Source organism: Pristiophorus japonicus, chromosome 11, assembly GCF_044704955.1.
Source record: "Pristiophorus japonicus isolate sPriJap1 chromosome 11, sPriJap1.hap1, whole genome shotgun sequence".
NCBI lineage: Eukaryota > Metazoa > Chordata > Chondrichthyes > Pristiophoridae > Pristiophorus > Pristiophorus japonicus.
This window is the reverse complement of record NC_091987.1, coordinates 95,405,511-95,425,529: the sequence shown is the minus strand read 5'-3', so window position 1 is coordinate 95,425,529 and position 20,019 is coordinate 95,405,511. Positions and strand designations below refer to the sequence as shown.

The following is a 20,019-nucleotide window of genomic DNA, read 5'->3' as shown; positions in this document are numbered from 1 at the left end:
GGGGGCTATCGGAAGAGAAATATGCCAAAGTTGACCCATTATTCTGCCTACCCACTTCGGAACGACCCCCGTGACTGCCCCGCTAACAGGAAGTACTGTAGTGGTGTCGGAATGAAGATCTACATTTGACATGAGCTGCTAACCGCCTCAGATGTAAACATTGCAGGGACGTGTGGGGGGGAAAAAGGGGAATTTGTTTGACTGACTAACTTTTTTTGGTCATTAAGTGGAAAGTAGCTGGCAACTTCCCTAGGGCGAGATCCTTCAATTCGCTTTGCTGCCTGCATGGTTTTGTCTATTGCTGGATTACTGTTAGTCAGTGTTAGAAATCGGCGGTGTTGTTTATCTTGTCTGTCGGCGCTGAACTTGGCTTATCCCTTCTGATCGCGGCTCCTTGCCGGCTGGAAGAGGCAGACCAGACATCCCCCACCCCGGCCCCAGGATGCCGGCAGCCGCCGGGGAGAGCTTGGAAGATCCCACGCCGGGAGATCTCCACATTTCCAGCTCGGAGATTTACCTCCCACTTTCAGTCGCTCACGTTTCTCGAGAATCGATCCGGAACTTTCACCACACCAAGCGGGTGGGAAGCTACCTGATTGGGAGGAAGTTAGGCGAGGGATCTTTCGCCAAAGTCAGAGAAGGATTGCACGTTCTGACTGGTGAAAAGGTAATTTCCTTTCTCGGTTCAAATTTGAGTTTTACGTTTACGTGGATCCCTGTTCGGCAATTGGTTGAATGATTAACGTTTTCCTAATGTGTGAATCACGCCAATAACTAAGATCCATACCGATACCTAGAATTTATAGAATTATAGTTTACTGGCGGAACGATTATAGTACGTGAGAGAAATTCCTCTTCCCATACTTCCTCAAAACATGCTGGAAATACAGAACGGATCTGTCAGCATCTGGAGGAAGATGGGTTAACCTGTGATGGACACCCTCGGTCAGTGATGTGTTAACCTGTGATGGGCACCCTCGGTCAGGGGTGTGTTAACCTGTGATGGGCACCCTCGGTCAGTGATGTGTTAACCTGTGATGGGCACCCTCGGTCAGGGGTGTGTTAACCTGTGATGGGCACCCTCGGTCAGTGATGTGTTAACCTGTGATGGGCACTCTCGGTCAGGGGTGGTGTTAACCTGTGATGGGCACCCTCGGTCAGAGGTGTGTTAACCTGTGATGGACACCCTCGGTCAGTGATGTGTTAACCTGTGATGGACACCCTCGGTCAGAGGTGTGTTAACCTGTGATGGACACCCTCGGTCAGAGGTGTGTTAACCTGTGATGGGCACTCTCGGTCAGTGATGTGTTAACCTGTGATGGACACCCTCGGTCAGAGGTGTGTTAACCTGTGATGGACACCCTCGGTCAGTGATGTGTTAACCTGTGATGGGCACTCTCGGTCAGTGGTGTGTTACCCTGTGATGGACACCCTCGGTCAGTGATGTGTTAACCTGTGATGGACACCCTCGGTCAGTGATGTGTTAACCTGTGATGGACACCCTCGGTCAGGGGTGTGTTAACCTGTGATGGACACCCTCGGTCAGAGGTGTGTTAACCTGTGATGGGCACTCTCGGTCAGTGATGTGTTAACCTGTGATGGACACCCTCGGTCAGAGGTGTGTTAACCTGTGATGGACACCCTCGGTCAGAGGTGTGTTAACCTGTGATGGGCACTCTCGGTCAGTGGTGTGTTACCCTGTGATGGCCACCCTCGGTCAGAGGTGTGTTAACCTGTGATGGGCACTCTCGGTCAGTGGTGTATTACCCTGTGATGGACACCCTCGGTCAGTGATGTGTTAACCTGTGATGGGCACCCTCGGTCAGGGGTGTGTTAACCTGTGATGGGCACCCTCGGTCAGTGATGTGTTAACCTGTGATGGGCACTCTCGGTCAGGGGTGGTGTTAACCTGTGATGGACACCCTCGGTCAGTGATGTGTTAACCTGTGATGGGCACTCTCGGTCAGTGATGTGTTAACCTGTGATGGACACCCTCGGTCAGAGGTGTGTTAACCTGTGATGGACACCCTCGGTCAGAGGTGTGTTAACCTGTGATGGACACCCTCGGTCAGTGATGTGTTAACCTGTGATGGGCACTCTCGGTCAGTGGTGTGTTACCCTGTGATGGACACCCTCGGTCAGTGATGTGTTAACCTGTGATGGACACCCTCGGTCAGTGATGTGTTAACCTGTGATGGACACCCTCGGTCAGGGGTGTGTTAACCTGTGATGGACACCCTTGGTCAGAAGTGTGTTAGCCCATCCCTTTGCTTTTACGATAGTCCTGCTGTGTACTTCCATTATTTCAGATTTCCAGTATTCAGCTTTTCTTATCTCAATTTCTTCCGCTCCCTGCTGTCCTCACGAAGGTCTGGGCCATGAATTTAGTCATCTTCTCTGTATTTGCCAGCAGAATGTGCTGAGATAATCTAATTAGCTGCTTTCTTTTAGTCTGGGAGAGGCCACTTCCTGACTCCCAAGTCCTTCACCCATCATCATGGCTCAAAGCCATCAAACCTTGCCCATTGGGGCATCAATGTAATATTTAGCCTTCATTGCAAGAAAGTTTCAGCTTTGATCCTGCTTCCTGCTGAGTAAGCTCATCAAAGCCTAAATACAGTGAGCTCGCTACAATTGATGTCAGCCTCCATGGCTCAGGAGAGGAAAATAATTAGCCATGGTTCTTGCCCCTGATTGATATTCAGTGGCCTCTGCTGAAAAATGTGCATGTTTGGGTATGAGGAGAAGAGAGGCTCAGGATTGTGCCTGACAATCAAATAGCTTGGCCACAAGCAATCACTGACCAGGCTCACAACTGGCCAAGATACTGGAGGGAAAATGTCACTTGTGGTACTGACCTTCAGAATGTCCCCACCTTCAATAGAACAGGGAGGAAAACCAGGCAGAAAAAGGAAGAACATCACTGATGCAGAAAATTGAGTTGGAATGACAATTGAGGATCAATACCTTGGCTGTCAATGTTGGAGTTCAGTAATTATTTTAGCTGCCATGCTCAACTCATTTCCACTATCTTAATTAGCACCAGTAGATGGTTAAAGTACTAATAGATTGGGTGAAACTGATTGAATTGAAAGGGCCATTGTTACTGTGTCTAGAATTTTTAGATAGTCATATCCTCACACAGCCTTCTCTGAACTCTACTCAAAGGCTGTCTTTTTTAGTACATTTGCACACAGTGCATGCTTAGTGTAGCCTTTTTCCTTTATTAGTTTTGTTTGTTAGGTTAAATCAAAAGAAATCACCAATTTTCTCATTGTGCACACATTCTTTTTACAAATCAAATTATTTCTTTGCCAATTGATGGTGTCCCTCAGTTTGGGGTATATATAGTTCTGTATATTTTTAGTCCAAGTCTAGACTGGCATGATTTGTAATAACAGTGTTCAGTTCCAAATATGCAATCTGCCCAAAGTCCAAACACTTCCTCAACCAAGCTAACAACTTCAACTCAGCTAACATTGCCCTGATTCCCCTGGTGAGCTTCACCAATCTTTTTCGTCAGGTTGTTGGTGGAAAGGAAGAGGCAAACCAACTTGGGGAGGGACTCCTGCATCATATGAGCATGCCTTCTGAAGTATCAGCCCAGGACCTGCATTCTCCATAGTGCAAGATCACAAGGATGCAAAATGATCTAATCTCACTCTTCTGATGGAAGATGATAGCACTGGCTGTGGTTGATTATATAGGGGAAAAAGCAGACAGACATTTTCCCATTAAAATAGAAAACGGTACAGCAGCCTTTGTCACAGTCTAAAGAGGACATTGTACTCTTAGCATCTACCTAGAAAAAAACCTGTTCCCAAGCAGTGACAACAACTTGCTTTAATGCAGTAAAACATCCCAGGGCACTTCACAGGAGCGTTATTAAACAATTTGATACTGAGCCACGTAAAGAGTTATTAGGACAGGTGACCAAAAGGTTTGGTCAAAGGGGCAGGTTTTAAGTAGTGTCTTAAAGGAGGAGAGAGAGATAGAGAGGCGGAGAATTTTAAAAATAAAAAGACTTGCATTTATATAGCACTTTCACGACCTCAGGACCAAATTGCTGCCAATGAAGTACTTTTGAAGTGTAATCACTGTTGTAATATAGGAAACGCAGCAGCCATTTTGTGCACAGTAAGCTCCCACAAACAGCAGCGTGATGCTGACCAGATACTCTGTTTTGTGATGTTGATTAATGGACAAATATTGGCCAGTGCACCTAGGGAGAGAACTCCAATGGTGGAGCAATTAAAATCGGAGATGTGCAAGAGGCCAGAATTGGAGGACTGCTGAGATCTCAGCGGATTGTAAGGCTAGAGGTGGTTATAGAGATAGGAAGGGGCGAGTCAGTGAACACGGGGTGATGGGTGACCGGGACTTGATGTGAGTTAGGATACCGGTTTTGGATGAGCTCCAGTTTACGAAAGGTGCAAGGTGGGAGGCCGGCCAGGAGGACATTGGAATAGACACGATGGAATACTGATTTGAAAGTTTCTGCTTGTGGTTTCCCACATTTAAAATGTTTTTTAAATTTATTCGTTCCGGGATATGGGCGTCGCTGGCGAAGCCAGCATTTATTGCCCTTGAGAAGGTGATGGTGAGCCGTCTTCTTGAACTGCTGCAGTCCTTGTGGTGAAGGTATTCCCACAGTCCTATTAGGGAGGGATTTCCAGGATTTTGACCCAGCGACGACGAAGGAACGGCGATATACTTCCCAGTCAGGATGGTGTGTGACTTGGAGGGGAACTTGGAAGTGATGGTGTTCCCATGGGCCCACTGCTCTGGTCCTTCTAGGTGGTAGAGATCGTGGATTTGGGTGGTGCTGCCGAAGAAGCCATGAAGAGCTGCTGCAGTGCATCTTGTAGATGGTACACACTGCAGCCACGGTACGCCGGTGGTGGAGGGAGTGACTGTTCAAGGTGGTGGATGGGGTGCCGATCATGTGGGATGCTTTGTCCTGGATGGTGTGGAGCTTCTTCAGTGTTGTTGGAGTTACACTCATGGAGTACTCCATCACACTCTTGACTTGTGCCTTGTAGATGGTGGAAAGGCTTTGGGGAGTCAGGAGGTGAGACACTTGTCACAGAATACCCAGCCTCTTACCTGCTCTTGTAGCCACATTATTTATGTGGCTGGTCCAGTTAAGTTTCTGGTCAATGGTCACCCCCAGGATGCTGATGGTAGTGGATTTGGCGATGCTGTTGAATATCAAGCGGAGATGGTTAGACTCTGGCATGTTTGAGATGGTCATTGCCTGGCACTTGTGAGGTGCGAATGTTACTTGCCACTATTAGCCCAAGCCTGAATGTCATCCAGGTCTTGCTGCATGTGGGCATGGATTGCTTCATTTTCTGAAGAGTTGCGAATGGAACAGTCATCAGCGAACAACCCCAGTTCTGACCTTATGATAGAGGGAAGGTCATTGATGAAGCAGCTGAAGATAGTTGGGCCTCGGATACTGTCCTGAGGAACTCCTGCAGCGAAGTCCTGGGCTGGGATGATTGGCCTCCCAACAACTATAACCATCTTCCTTTGTGCTTGGTATACTTCCAGCCAGTGGAGCATTTTCCCCGTGATTTCCATTGACTTCAATTTTACAAGGCTCCTTGAAGTCACACTTGGTCAAATGCTGCCTTGATGTCAAGGGAAGTCACTCTCACCTCACCTCTGGAATTCAGCTCTTTTGTACATGTTTGGACCAAGGCTGTAATGAAGTCTGGAGCTGAGTGGTTCCTGCGGAACCCAAACTGAGCATCGGTGAGCAAGTAATTGGTGAGTAAGTGTCGCTTGATAGCATTGTCGATGACACTTTCCATCACTTTGCTGATGATTGACAGTAGACTGATGAGTTGGTAAATGGCCGGATTGGATTTGTCCTGCTTTTTTTGGACAGAATATAGCTGGGCAGTTTTCCATGATGTCCGGTAGATGCCAGTACTGTAGCTTGGCTAGAGGCACAGAATATACTCTGGGTGCGGGACTTCAATGTCCATCAACAAGAGTGGCTCGGTAGCACCACTACTGACCGAGGTGGCTGAGTCCTGAAGGACATAGCTGCCAGACTGGGTCTGCAGCAGGTGGTGAGAGAATTAACACGCGGGAAAAACCTACTTGACCTCGTCCTCACCAATCTACCTGTCGCAGATGCATCTGTCCATGACAGCATTGGTCATTGCGGAGACGAAGTCCTGTCTTCGCGCTGAAGACACACTCCATCGTGTTGTGTGGCACTACCACCATGCTAAATAGGATAGATTCAGAACAGATCTAGCAGCTCAAAACTGGGCATCCATGAGGCTCTGTGGGCCGTCAGCAGCAGCAGAATTGTATTCCACCACAATCTGTAACCTTCTGGAGCACAAGTCTTCAGCACAACAGCTGGGATGTTGTCGAAGCCCATAACCTTTGCTGTATCCAGTGCACTCAGCCGCTTCTTGATATCACATGGAGTGAATCGAATTGGCTGAAGACTGGCTTCTGTGATGGTGGGGACCTCAGGAGGAGGCCAATATGGATCATCCACTCGCCACTTCTGGCTGAAGATGGTTGCAAAGGCTTCAGTCTTGTCTTTTGCACTTGCATGCTGGTTTCCATCATCATTGGGGATGGGATATTTATGGACCCTCCTCCTCCCCCCATTAGTTGTTTAATGGTCCACCACCATTCACGACAGGATGTGGCAGGACTGCAGATATGATCCGTTGATTGTGGGATCATTTAGCTTTGTTTATCGCATGCTGCTTAGCATGCATGTAGTCCTGTGTTGCAGCTTCCCCAGGTTGGCACCTCATTTTTAGGTATGCCTGGTGCTGCTCCTGCATGCTCTTCTGCACTCCTTGGTGAACCAGGGTTGGTCACCTGGCTTGATGGTAATGGTAGATTGAGGGAGATGTTGGGCCATGAGGTTACAGATTGTGGTGGAATGCAATTCTGCTGCTGTTGACGGCCCACAGAGCCTCATGGATGCCCAGTTTTGAGTTGCTAGATCGGTTCTGAATCTATCCCATTTAGCATGGTGGTAGTGCAACACAACACGATGGAGTGTGTCTTCAGCACGAAGACAGGACTTCGTCTCCGCAATGACCAATGCTGTCATGGACAGATGCATCTGCGACAGGTAGATTGGTGAGGACGTGGTCAAGTAGGTTTTCCCGCGTGTTGGTTCTCTCACCACCTGCTGCAGGCCCAGTCTGGCAGCAGGACTCAGCCAACTCGGTCAGTAGTGGTGCTACCGAGTAAGTCTTGTTGATGGACATTGAAGTCCCCCACCCAGAGTAAATTCTGTGCCTTTGCTACCCTCAGTGCTTCTTCCAAGTGGTGTTCAACATGGAGGGGTATTGATTCATCAGTGGAGGGAGGGCGGTAGGTGGTAATCAGCAGGAGGTTTCCTTGCCCATGCTTGACTTGAAGCCATGAGACTTCATGGGGTTCTGAGTCAATGTTGAGGACTCCCAGGGCCACTCCCTCACGACTGTATACCACTGTGCCACCATCTTGGGTGGGTCTGTCCTTCCGGTGGGACTGGACATACTCAGGGATGGTGATGGAGGAGTCTGGGCCACATGCGGAGTTCTGGTCTTAACCAAGCTACCACATAATGGGGCTGCATGGAAACCAGGCACTCTGACAGAGGGAGTGAAGAAGGAAGGGAGCCATTCTTCAGGTCTCAAGTACTTTATATTTCAGAATAACATTTGCAGAAACCTAGAACCAGCTTGTGCTGTCCTTGGAAATAGATGGTATACTAAATTGTTAGGACAGGTTGCAGAAGTTTAGTTTGTATCCCCTCAAATTTCGAAGTTTGAGAGGTGATCTAATCAAGATATTTAAGATGACAAAGAGATTTGATAAAGTAGATACAAAGAAACGATTTCATGTGGTGGAGGAAATTAAAACAAGGGGGCGTGTAATCTTAAAATTAGATCTAGGCCAATTAGGAGTGAAATTAGCTAGATTTTTTTCACACAAAGAGCAGTGGAAATCTGGAACTCTCTTCCCTGAAATGGCTGTGGATGCTGGTCAATTAGAAAGGCCGCGAGGTCGGGATGTGCGTCGCTGAGTCGGGAGTCCGTGAGTCAGAGAGGCCTACAAAAGGCCAAGCTTGTGCAGCTACAGGGAGAAGGCAAAAAGAAGTAGAAAGAAATAGAAAGGTGATGTCACAGCCAAGGGGGTAAGTGATTGGATGGTGACTGGTAAGTAGTTTTTCTTTTTTCTCTTCTATATCAGTGAGTAACTTTTAGCACTGTTGTTGCCAATTTAAGTTAATCTAAGGGTTAAGTCATGGCAGGCGAGCTCGGACAAGTATTATGCTCCTCCTGTACTATGTGGGAAATCAGGGACGCCTCCGGTGTCCCTGATGACTACGTGTGCAGGAAGCGTATCTGCCTCCAGCTCCTGACGGTCTGCATTGCGGAATTGGAGCTGAGGGTGGATTTACTCTGGAGCATCCACGATGCTGAGAATGACGTGAGTAGCACGTGTAACGAGTTGGTCTTACCGCAGGTGAAGGGTCCACAGCCAGCTAGGGAATGGAAGACCAGCAGGAAGAGCAAGGAAGGTAGTGCAGGGGTCCCCTGCGGTCATCCCCCTGCAAAACAGATACACTGCTTTGAGTACTGTTGAGGGGGATGACTCATCAGGGGAGGGCAGCAGCAGCCAAGTTCATGGCACCATGGCTGGCTCTGGTGCACAGGAGGGCAGGAAAAAGAGTGGGAGAGCGATAGTGATAGGGGATTCAATTGTAAGGGGACAAGACAGGCGTTTCTGCGGCCGCAACCGAGACTCCAGGATAGTATGTTGCCTCCCTGGTGCAAGGGTCAAGGATGTCTCGGAGCGGGTGCAGGACATTCTGAAAAGGGAGGGTCAACAGCCAGTTGTCGTGGTGCACATTGGTACCAGCGATATAGATAAAAAACCGGATGAGGTCCAAAGAGATGAATTTAAGGAGCTAGGAGCTAAATTAAAAAGTAGGACCTCAAAAGTAGTAATCTCGGGATTGCTACCAGTGCCTCGTGCTAGTCGGAGTAGGAATCGCAGGATAGCTCAGATGAATACGTGGCTTGAGCAGTGGTGCAACAGGGAGGGATTCAAATTCCTGGGGCATTGGAACCGGTTCTGGGGGAGGTGGGACCAGTACAAACCGGACGGTCTGCACCTGGGCAGGACCGGAACCAATGTCCTAGGGGGAGTGTTTGCTAGTGCTGTTGAGGAGGAGTTAAACTAATATGGCAGGGGGATGGGAACCAATGCAGGGAGACAGAGGGAAATAAAATGGAGACAAAAGCAAAAGACAGAAAGGAGATGAGTAAAAGTGGAGGGCAGAGAAACCCAAGGCAAAAAACAAAAAGGGCCACTGTACAGCAAAATTCTAAAGGATCAAAGTGTAATAAAAAGGCAAGCATAAAAGCTCGGTGCCTCAATTCGAGGAGTATTCGGAACCCAAGAGAGGCCTCTGAGCTAGTTAGAGTGGGTGAGAGCTCAGATGAACAGGACCGCAAGAAAGAATGCAAAAGGCAGGAGGCAACAGAGCAGAGTAGCAATGGGGTAAGTGTAAACCACAAGGTGATAGGAAGGGACAATATGTATGAATATAAAAGGGATGCAGGAGGGGTCAAAACTAAAAATCATGGTTTAAAAATTAGTATTAAAACACTCTACCTAAACGCACGCAGCATACAAAATAAAGTAAATGAGTTGACGGCACAAATCATTACAAATGGGTATGATTTGGTGGCCATTACAGAAACATGGTTGCAGGGTGGCCAAGACTGGGAATTAAACATACAGGGGTATCTGACAATTCGGAAAGATAGACAAGAAGGGAAAGGAGGTGGGATAACTCTGTTAATAAAGGATGATATCAGGGCAGTTGCGAGAGACGATATTGGCTCTAATGAACAAAATGTTGAATCATTGTGGGTGGAGATTAGAAATAGTAAGGGGAAAAGGTCACTGGTGGGCGTAGTTTATAGGCCCCCAAATAATAACTTCACAGTGGGGCGGACAATAATCAAGGGAATAATGGAGGCATGTGAAAAAGGAACGGCAGTAATCATGGGGGATTTTAACCTACATATCGATTGGTCAAACCAAATCGCACGGGGTAGCCTTGAGGAGGAATTCATAGAATGCATACGGGATTGTTTCTTAGAATAGTATGTTACAGAACCTACAAGGCAGCAAGCTATCTTAGATCTGGTCCTGTGTAATGAGACAGGAATAATAAACGATCTCCTCGTAAAAGATCCTCTAGGAATGAGTGATCACAGTATGGTTGAATTTATAATACAGATTGAGGGTGAGGAAGTAGTGTCTCAAACGAGCGTACTATGCTTAAACAAAGGGGACTACAGTGGGATGAGGGCAGAGTTGCTAAAGTAGACTGGAAACACAGACTAAACGGTGGCACAATTGAGGAACAGTGGAGGACTTTTAAGGAGCTCTTTCACAGTGCTCAACAAAAATATATTGCAGTGAAAAAGAAGGGTAAGAGAAGGGATAACCAGCCGTGGATAACCAAGGAAATAAAGGAGAGTATCAAATTAAAAACCAATGCGTATAAGGTGGCCAAGGTTAGTGGGAAACTAGCAGATTGGGAAAATTTTAAACGACAGCAAAGAATGACTAAGAAAGCAATAAAGAAAGGAAAGATAGATTACGAAAGTAAACTTGCGCAAAACATAAAAACAGATAGTAAAAGCTTTTACCGATATATAAAACGAAAAGAGTGACTAAAGTAAATGTTGGTCCCTTAGAAGATGAGAAGCGGGATTTAATAATGGGAAATGTGGAAATGACTGAGACCTTGAACAATTATTTTGCTTCGGTCTTCACAGTGGAAGACACAAAAACCATGCCAAAAATTGCTGGTCACGGGAATGTGGGAAGGGAGGACCTTGAGATAATCACTATCACTAGGGGGGTAGTGCTGGACAGGCTAATGGGACTCAAGGTAGACAAGTCCCCTGGTCCTGATGAAATGCATCCTAGGGTATTAAGAGAGATGGCGGAAGTTATAGCAGATGCATTCGTTATAATCTACCAAAATTCTCTGGACTCTGGGGAGGTACCAGCGGATTGGAAAGCAGCTAATGTAACGCCTCTGTTTAAAAAAGGGGGAAGACAAAAGGCAGGTAACTATAGGCCGGTTAGTTTAACATCTGTAGTGGGGGAAATGCTTGAAGCTATCATTAAGGAAGAAATAGCGGGACATCTAAATAAGAATAGTGCAATGTAGCAGACGCAACATGGATTCATGAAGAGGAAATCATGTTTAACTAATTTATTGGAATTCTTTGAGGTTATAATGAGCATGGTGGATAGAAGTGTACCGATGGATGTGGTGTATTTAGATTTCCAAAAGGCATTCGATAAGGTGCCACACAAAAGGTTACTGCAGAAGATAAAGGTACGCGGAGTCAGAGGAAATGTATTAGCATGGATCGAGAATTGGCTAGCTAACAGAAAGCAGAGAGTCGGGATAAATGGGTCCTTTTCGGGTTGGAAATTGGTGGTTATTGGCGTGCCACAGGGATCGGTGCTGGGACCACAACTGTTTACAATATACATAGATGATCTGGAAGAGGGGACAGAGTGTAGTGTAACAAAATTTGCAGGTGGCACTAAGATTAGTGGGAAAGCGGGTTGTGTAGAGGACACAGAGAGGCTGCAAAGAGATTTAGATAGGTTAAGGGAATGGGCTAAGGTTTGGCAGATGGAATACAATGTCGGAAAATGTGAGGTCATCCACCTTGGAAAAAAAAACAGTAAAAGGGAATATTATTTGAATGGGGAGAAATTACAACAGCTGCGGTGCAGAGGGACCTGGGGGTCCTTGTGCATGAAGCCCAAAAAGTTAGTTTGCAGGTGCAGCAGGTCATCAGGAAGGCGAATGGAATGTTGGCCTTCATTGCGAGAGGGATGGAGTACAAAAGCAGGGAGGTCCTGCTGCAACTGTATAGGATATTGGTGAGGCCGCACCTGGAGTACTGCGTGCAGTTTTGGTCACCTTTCTTAAGGAAGGATATACAAGCTTTGGAGGGGGTACAGAGATGATTCACTAGGCTGATTCCGGAGATGAGGGGGTTACCTTATGATGATAGATTGAGTAGACTGGGTCTTTACTTGTTGGAGTTCAGAAGGATGAGGGGTGATCTTATAGAAACATTTAAAATAATGAAAGGGATAGACAAGATAGAGGCAGAGAGGTTGTTTCCATTGGTCGGAGAGACTAGAACTAGGGGGCACAGCCTCAAAATACGGGGGAGACAATTTAAAACAAAGTTGAGAAGGAATTTCTTCTCCCAGAGGGTTGTGAATCTGTGGAATTCTCTGCCTAAAGAAGCAGTTGAGGCTAGCTCATTGAATGTATTCAAATCACAGATCGATAGATTTTTAACCAATAAGGGAATTAAGGGTTACGGGGAGCGGGCGGGTAAGTGGAGCTGAGTCCACGGCCAGATCAGCCATGATTTTGTTGAATGGCGGAGCAGGCTCGAGGGGTTAGATGGCCTACTCCTGTTCCTAATTCTTATGTTCTTATGTAGAATTGTCAAGACTAAGAGTTTTGTTAGGTAAGGGTGTTGAGGGATATGGAACAAAAGCGGGCAAATGGAGGTGAGGTACAGATCAGCCAAGCTCTTAATAGAATGGCAGAACAGGATCAAGGAGCTTAATGATTTATTCTCATTCCTATGTTCCTTTATTCGTTTGCCAAGGCTGACACCTAATGACTATTTTTCTAGAACAGAGAAGAATGATGCTGGTGGCAAATGCTCCATGACTACTTTGATTGCAATAGGGGGAGAAAAGGGAAAGCGTGAAACAGATAAAAGCAATTGGGTTAGCTACAAACATTTTTTTGGCTGATACTTTCTGCTTCTTCCTCCTGATAAAATCACTTTGTAGTTTAAAGAAGGAAGCTTTGTTAACAGGAGGCAAAACTGCAAATGGACAGAATTGCTTTCAAATCTACTGCTGTACCGCAAATGAGATTAAAATATCATTTTGGATGTTCTGATCGCAGTAGATGTGGGCATGAATTTACATCACAAAAAGCATTAAAGTGACAGTCTCACTTTTCCCACTACAATGATCCCTAGAATCATAGAATGATTACAGCACAGAAGGGGGCCATTTGGCCTGTTGAGCCCATGCCAGCTCTCTGCAAGAGCACTTCAGCTAGTTCCACTCCCCCACCTTTTCCCTGTAGACCTGCAAAATGTTTTTTTTCAGGAACTTATCCAACTCCCTCTTGAAAGCCAAGATTGAGTCTGTCTCCACCACCCTTTCGGGCAGTGCATTCCAAATGCTAACCACTCACTGCATAAAAAAGATTTTTCTTCTGTCGCCTTTGGTTCTTTTGCCAATCACCTTAAATCTGTGTCCTCTGGTTCTCGACCTTTCTGCTAATGGGAACGGTTTCTTTCTATCTATTCTCTCCAGACCCCTCATGGGATCTATGAATGCAGCATCGACATTGTAGGAGTTGCTTTTCCGAGACTGGAATGAAACATGTTAGTAATGTTTTTGTAACTGTTCACCTTCAACAGGCTATGGCCACTGAAATACTATATCCAGTGGTGACCCCTTGCACAGTTGTCAATCAACTCATGTTAAATGTGCCTTCTTGCAATCAAATTCTAACTTGTTTTGAAATTGCAACATGATCATATCCAAGCCAACTGATAGTAGTACACAACATCGGGGTAAAATTCATGTATCACTGGGTCCGTACGAATTGCGCACGGACCCGGCCAGGCCTTGCAAAATCCAGTTTTCGGGGTGCAATGTGCATGTGCTGAAAACCGGCTTTTCCGATGTGTCAAGATTTGTCTTGACAGATCCTCCGCATCCCGGGAGAAGGACATTAGCGCAAAAGAGATTGGGCTATTTGCCCAACTCATGCCCAGCGAATGTCCTTCAAACTCTTACACCTGGTAAAAGCAGGTGCATAGCCTACTTTTACAAGCGTAAGAGTTTTAAAACATAAAATATGTTTTTAAATTTAATTTTTATATGTTAAAAACCCTGTCCATTAAGGTAAGTTAATACGGTTTAAAATAAAAACACATTAAAAATATAATTTTTTTTCGAAAACATTTAATTAACTTTAATTTCAATTAATTTTAAATATGTGAGGTGTTTTATTTATTTATTATGTTGTGTTTCTTGTTTTTAGATTTATTCTCATTGATACTAATGGGAGCTTGTAAAAACTGAGTTCCCATTATTATCAATGAGAATACTGCAGAGTGATTGGTGGTCCAGGCCCACGTGACTCCAGCATTTCCGTACGTACGGGGAAGTCCTCTCCCCGTATGCTGCGCATGGAATGAAGGCCTCCGACTACAATCGCAGGCGTCTCCGGGACCACCAGGTACTTCGCAAAAATATTTCAGGCTGGAGGCGTTCGTCCGACGGAAGCCTCCGACTGGAATTTTAGCCCCATTCACTTCTTTAATGAGCACAGAACTATGAAAATCTTTAGTTAGTCAGAACCATAACTTCCTTCTATTAAATCGAAGGTCCTCCAGAACTGGGTGAGTTTGGATGAAATACAAAATGGCCACCAGTGACATTAGAAACTTGTTAAGGCCACATTCAACAGTCCCAGAATCTGTAAAACGTGTTTTGAGAAATGGATGCATTCACTGTTGTTCCAGAATGATTCAACATGTTGGGCCTGATATACTAAAGAAAAACATCATCGTAAGCCAATAACGCTTTAATATTGTACAATAAACTTCTTGCGTGATACTTTTAATTTATTACAAAATTGTTACCATCAGTCACAGATCTGTAATCACCAATACTCACTTAGTACTACAATATATAATTCAAAGTGCATTCTCCAGACTCTGTAATTGTACTGCTGGGTGTTTTCTACAGTTCAAGTGGACATAGTATGAATGTTTCATACACACATAAAATCCAAGTTACAACATGGCATTCTTTTGTTATTATCTTTCCTAATGGAATTAACTTGTCAGTTGGCTATGTACACAGGCTGGAGTGCTAGCAATGCTGAGCATTAATCATAACTTCTGTAAAACTGTTAGGTGGCTGTGAAAGTCATTGATAAGAAGAAAGCCAGAAAAGACTCCTATGTAACGAAGAACCTGCGAAGAGAAGGACAGATTCACCAAATGATCAGGCATCCGAATATTACACAGCTTTTGGACATACTAGAAACAGAGAACAGCTACTACTTGGTAATGGAGCTGTGCACAGGAGGCAACTTAATGCACAAAATGTATGACCGAAAGATATTGGAAGAAGCGGAGGCACGCCGATACATCAGGCAACTCACTCTAGCAGTGGAGCATCTACACCGGGCAGGGGTGGTCCACAGGTAGGTAGGTGTGTGTGTGTGTGGTGCAAAACTGTTATTTTAATAGCTCTATGATCTTCTATTTGGTCTCAACAACTAATTATGACCTTATAAAACAGCCCAACGAGATGGCATCACTATAGAGCATTGAAACCATCATGATGCCTACCATGAATGTACATTTGCCTCGGGGTTCTGTATTTAACATCAAAAAGACATGCCACTACTTGCAAGTATATCAGCACAAATACCTTGAAACTGCCAGAGGGATGATGGAAGTGCTTTAAATATATTTTCTGTCATCTCTGTTATAGTTGTTTAAATAAAGTAGAATATAAATGGAGATGTTATAAAAGAAATTTTGAATACATAGCATGATAAGCATCTTTACTCAAAAAGTAATCATTTGGAATAACCTGCCAAACAAGGTAATGGAAACAAAAACATTCAGGTTATCTAAAATACATGGTGATGGTGTGATGTTGCTGTTGTGATGGGAAAGTTAATCTATGAGAGGGATGAACTTCAATGGACTGAATGGCTTTTTCTGATATGTTTTCTGAAATGATTTGGTAAATAATTGTTTGTGCAATATGCCACTAAAATAACGTGGCAGAAGTCGTAACATGTATCTTTACTTTTTATATATTTAAACAATTTTGTCTTTTGAATGAATGATTTACATTTAGGAATATCCTCATTCTCAATGTAAAACATTGTAAATCGAACTTTTTTCATGATTTTCTGGCATGATTAATCAAATTTATTCTAGCAAGCGTTCAATGTGTTTGCTATTTCTAAGCGATGTGGTGCAATTGTTTTGATATTTTTAGAAATGTAGTGTGTATTGTCTGTGAATTATTTCAAGAAGGACTTGCTACTAAATTGATGCTACAAAGATATAAATATCTTCATTTGATGTTTCTCGAGCATTTTACAGCATTTAGTTTAGACATCTGTTCATAGCCTAGGAAAAAAATAATATTTATTGCTTTGAAATCATAGAATCACACAGAATGTACAGGACCAGAAAATTGCATTTTGGTCCATCTGACTAGTTCTAAAAACAAATACTCTCAATGCAATAATATGTCTATTAATAGTCGCGTCAAATTTTAACTATAAAATAATAATATAGGAATGGAAAATACAGTCTATCTGGCTGATCCCCAAAACTAATACTTCTCAAAAGTTCCCTCCTTCAAATATCTATCGAATTTTCCCTTAAATCTTCCCACACTTATCTGGCTCCACTGCCTCCTTAAGCAGCTGTTCAGAAGTTCAGTCTAAACTCGCTGTACATCTTTCCTTTTTCAAAGTTTGAGCAAACATCCCCTGGTTCGAGAGTTTGTGGTCATTTCAAACATGTTACGGAACCTAACCAATTCTGATTATCTAGACTATAAAGCAGATGTTCCTAAAAATAACTTCTCTTCCTTTGTGTTTCTTCTTCTTCACTGAAGACAATGACACATTCTGGCTGCCGGGAGTGCTCCAGTACCTCACCCAGTCGCCATTCTTCATATGTGAGGGTAGAGTGTTGCTATACTATTTAACTTTGGGATAGGTAGTAAAGGGCATGCGGGATATAACTATGAGGTGCAGTAGGGAGAAGATGGTTAGATAAACAGCTGGATCTCCTGGGGCTAACTCAGCAACAGACAAAAGTGGAGAAGTATGGCTGTAATAAGCTTCAGAACTTTGCAAACCTAAATCTGCTCTTTTAACCTAAAGCGAGGTGAGCATCACAGCCAATCTGGATCCTGTGTTCATTCAACATTCATATGGATGCACTTTTCAGCAAGAGTTACTGGATTGCAACCAGGAGTGGGCAACCTGGTTGATTCCCCACCCCCCCCCAACCTCACCCCCACCACCACCTTCACATTGAGGCAATTTATAGTGCCTATACTAGCTTAGATGAATATACTCAGGATATACATAATAAGATTAGAAAAATCAGGGATTTGGACAATTGAAACTCATCCTTTAAAATGAACGTGAGGAAAAATTACATATAGTTACTGAACAAACCATCATTATAACAAACACTATACTGAAGGATAAATACAACCTACCAAGTGACTATTTTTATTGTACTTTTCACAGATTGTTCACCTCACTTTGGCCAGTAAAAATCCATAACACTGCAATACTTTTCTACATCGCTGATACTCACACACGGGACAAAACAATGTCAAGCTAGTTCCCAGAATCCAGTTTATATTGAGACTTGAAATGACTACATTTTAAATTATTCTGGGATTATGATCAGAGCTTGGAAGTGACACTAGAACAGCTATTTATTACAGTCACAAACTGTCCATCGCTGTGCAGCCTCTGAAGCTGTGGTGCTGCCACACCAGAGAGTTTGCAGTTTACCCGTAAGAAGAAATGCACTAATTGGTTCATGCATTCGCATCAATTCCCTGTGTGCACTCTTTTTGTAACTAATTGATTAGCTTCTGAGTTAAATAGTGCACACAGGGATTTGAAGCAAGCACAATAACCAATACGCTATAAACAGCGCATACGGGAATTTTAACCCTTGATCTGGTACAGAATATCTGGACCTTCACGCAGTACACTAAGCTATTGGAAGTGCATCAATAACAAAAACAACTTGTATTCATATAGTGCCTTTAACATTCTGAAACATCCAAAGGCACTTCACAGGAGTATTATGAGATAAATAAATTTGACATCGAGCAGCATTAATAAAATTTGGCACAGGTGACCAAAAGCTTGGTCAAAGAGGTAGGTTTTAAGGAGCATCTTGAAGGAGGAAAGAGAGGTAGAGGGGTGGAGAGGTTTAGGCAGGGAGTTCCAGAGCTTGGGGCCAAGGCAACAGAAGGCACAACCACCAATGGTTGAACGATTATAATCAGGGATGCTCAAGAGGGCAGAATTAATGGAGCGCAGACATCTCGGGGATGGGCGTTATAGGGCTGAAGGAGATTACAGAGATAGGGAGGGGTGAGGCCATGGAGGGATTTGAAAATAAGGATGAGAATTTTGAAATTGAGGTGTTGCTTAACAGGAAGCTAATGTAGGTCAGCGAGCACAGGGATAATGGGTGAGTGGGACTTGGTATGTTAGGACACAGGCAGCTGAGATTTGGATCACCTCTAGTTTACGTAGGGTAGAATGTGTTGGAATACTCAAGTCTAGAGGTAGCAAAGGCATGCATGAGGACTTCAGTAACGGATGAGCTGAGGCAAGGGCGGAGAAGGGCGATGTTACGGAGGTGAAAATACACTGTCTTAGTTATGCTAATGACGATTTATGTGTTGCTGTAAAATAATACTTCAGAGGAATAGAATGAAGACATTTTTCATTTTCTTTGTAACCAGCAATGCCTAATTTACCAAAATAATTCTGACTATTTCCCAGAGGAACACTGCACATTTAACAGGCAGTAAACACCCAGTGTTCAACAGCTTCATTGAGATTTTGTAACAGTACTGACATTAAGTAATTACATATTTTTAGAATAACATCATCACTTTGACACCAACTCTCTTCTTCCAAAAGCGGGATAATTTTTTTCAATAATTCCTTGCTCTCTCTGTTCAAAGTTGATCCTATGTGACATAACAACAGAAGGTTTTCTGAATGAATTCTTGAGTTTCATTTTTATTTTGCAGAGATTTGAAGATTGAAAACCTTTTACTTGATGAAAAGAACAATATGAAATTAATAGGTATGCTCAGGTGGTATGTGTTCAGAGCTGGGAGGGAATAGATACTTTGCAATTTGTCTGGGTAGTTGGTTCACTTAAAGAGAACGTTGGAAGGGTATATTGTGCTGTGAAATTAAAATGTTTCGGAGGCGTTAAACCAAAATTAGACCGTTGTTCTGGGAGAGGGAGGAGGCAGAAGTTGAAATTTGGACTCTAGGGAAATCAAAGGATATGGAGATCGGGCGGGAAAGTGGAGTTGAGGTCGATGATTTGCCATGATCTCATTGCAGGCTGGAGGGGCCATATGGCCTACTCCTGTTCCTAATTCTTATGTTCTTCTTAATTTAGAAAGTGACAATTGGGTGGAGTTGGGAAGCAAAACCTCAGATACTAGATGTGTGAAATATGGACAGAAAATGCTGGAAAGGCAAGGCAGGTCAGTCAGTATTTGAAGGTGAAAAGATGCATTAATGTTTTGGATGGGATCTTGGTCTTGAGAAGACGTTCACACCCAAAATGTTGACCTGTCTATTCTCGTTCAAATTCTGATCACTCTGCTGTGTATTTTGGCATTTTCTGAATTTCTTAATTTGAGAGTTGTTAAAGAGTAAACCGTGAAATAAGAAATCTACTTCGGGAGAATGATCAGAATTCTGAGATTAGAACAAAATGTAGAATGGTACACTAAACATGAAAGGTAAACTGTTGGTTATGGAGACAATTTTTATCTACATAACGATATTCACTGCACTTCAAATGTCATTCATTCTGGAAAGCGGACTGACATTAAGGAGTTATATAAATGCATGTGTTCAATCAATTCTGAAAGAAATATTAAGAAATAGAAATGTTAAATTTTAGCAATAGAGCCTACTGCTGTTAATTCAAAGTATTTAAAATTTGGAATTATTAGATAATTGCATTTCAATTCAATTGCTTAATTCAAATTATTGGATAATTCAAATTTCAGGAGCAATTACATCAAAACAAGAATAGATTGAAA

General features: G+C 43.7%; 1 protein-coding gene across 1 annotated transcript in view; it reads left to right on the top strand.

Annotated features, from left to right (window-relative positions):
* The first annotated feature begins 244 nt into the window (after positions 1 to 244).
* Positions 245 to 20,019, top strand: part of hunk (hormonally up-regulated Neu-associated kinase) — a 62,358-nt gene continuing 42,583 nt past the window's right edge. Inside the window, exons 1-3 of the mRNA XM_070893015.1 lie at positions 245 to 667; positions 15,063 to 15,355; positions 18,982 to 19,037. Coding sequence (XP_070749116.1) covers positions 443 to 667; positions 15,063 to 15,355; positions 18,982 to 19,037 — 574 coding nt within the window. The 5' untranslated portion in view covers positions 245 to 442. The remainder of the gene's footprint in view (positions 668 to 15,062; positions 15,356 to 18,981; positions 19,038 to 20,019) is intronic.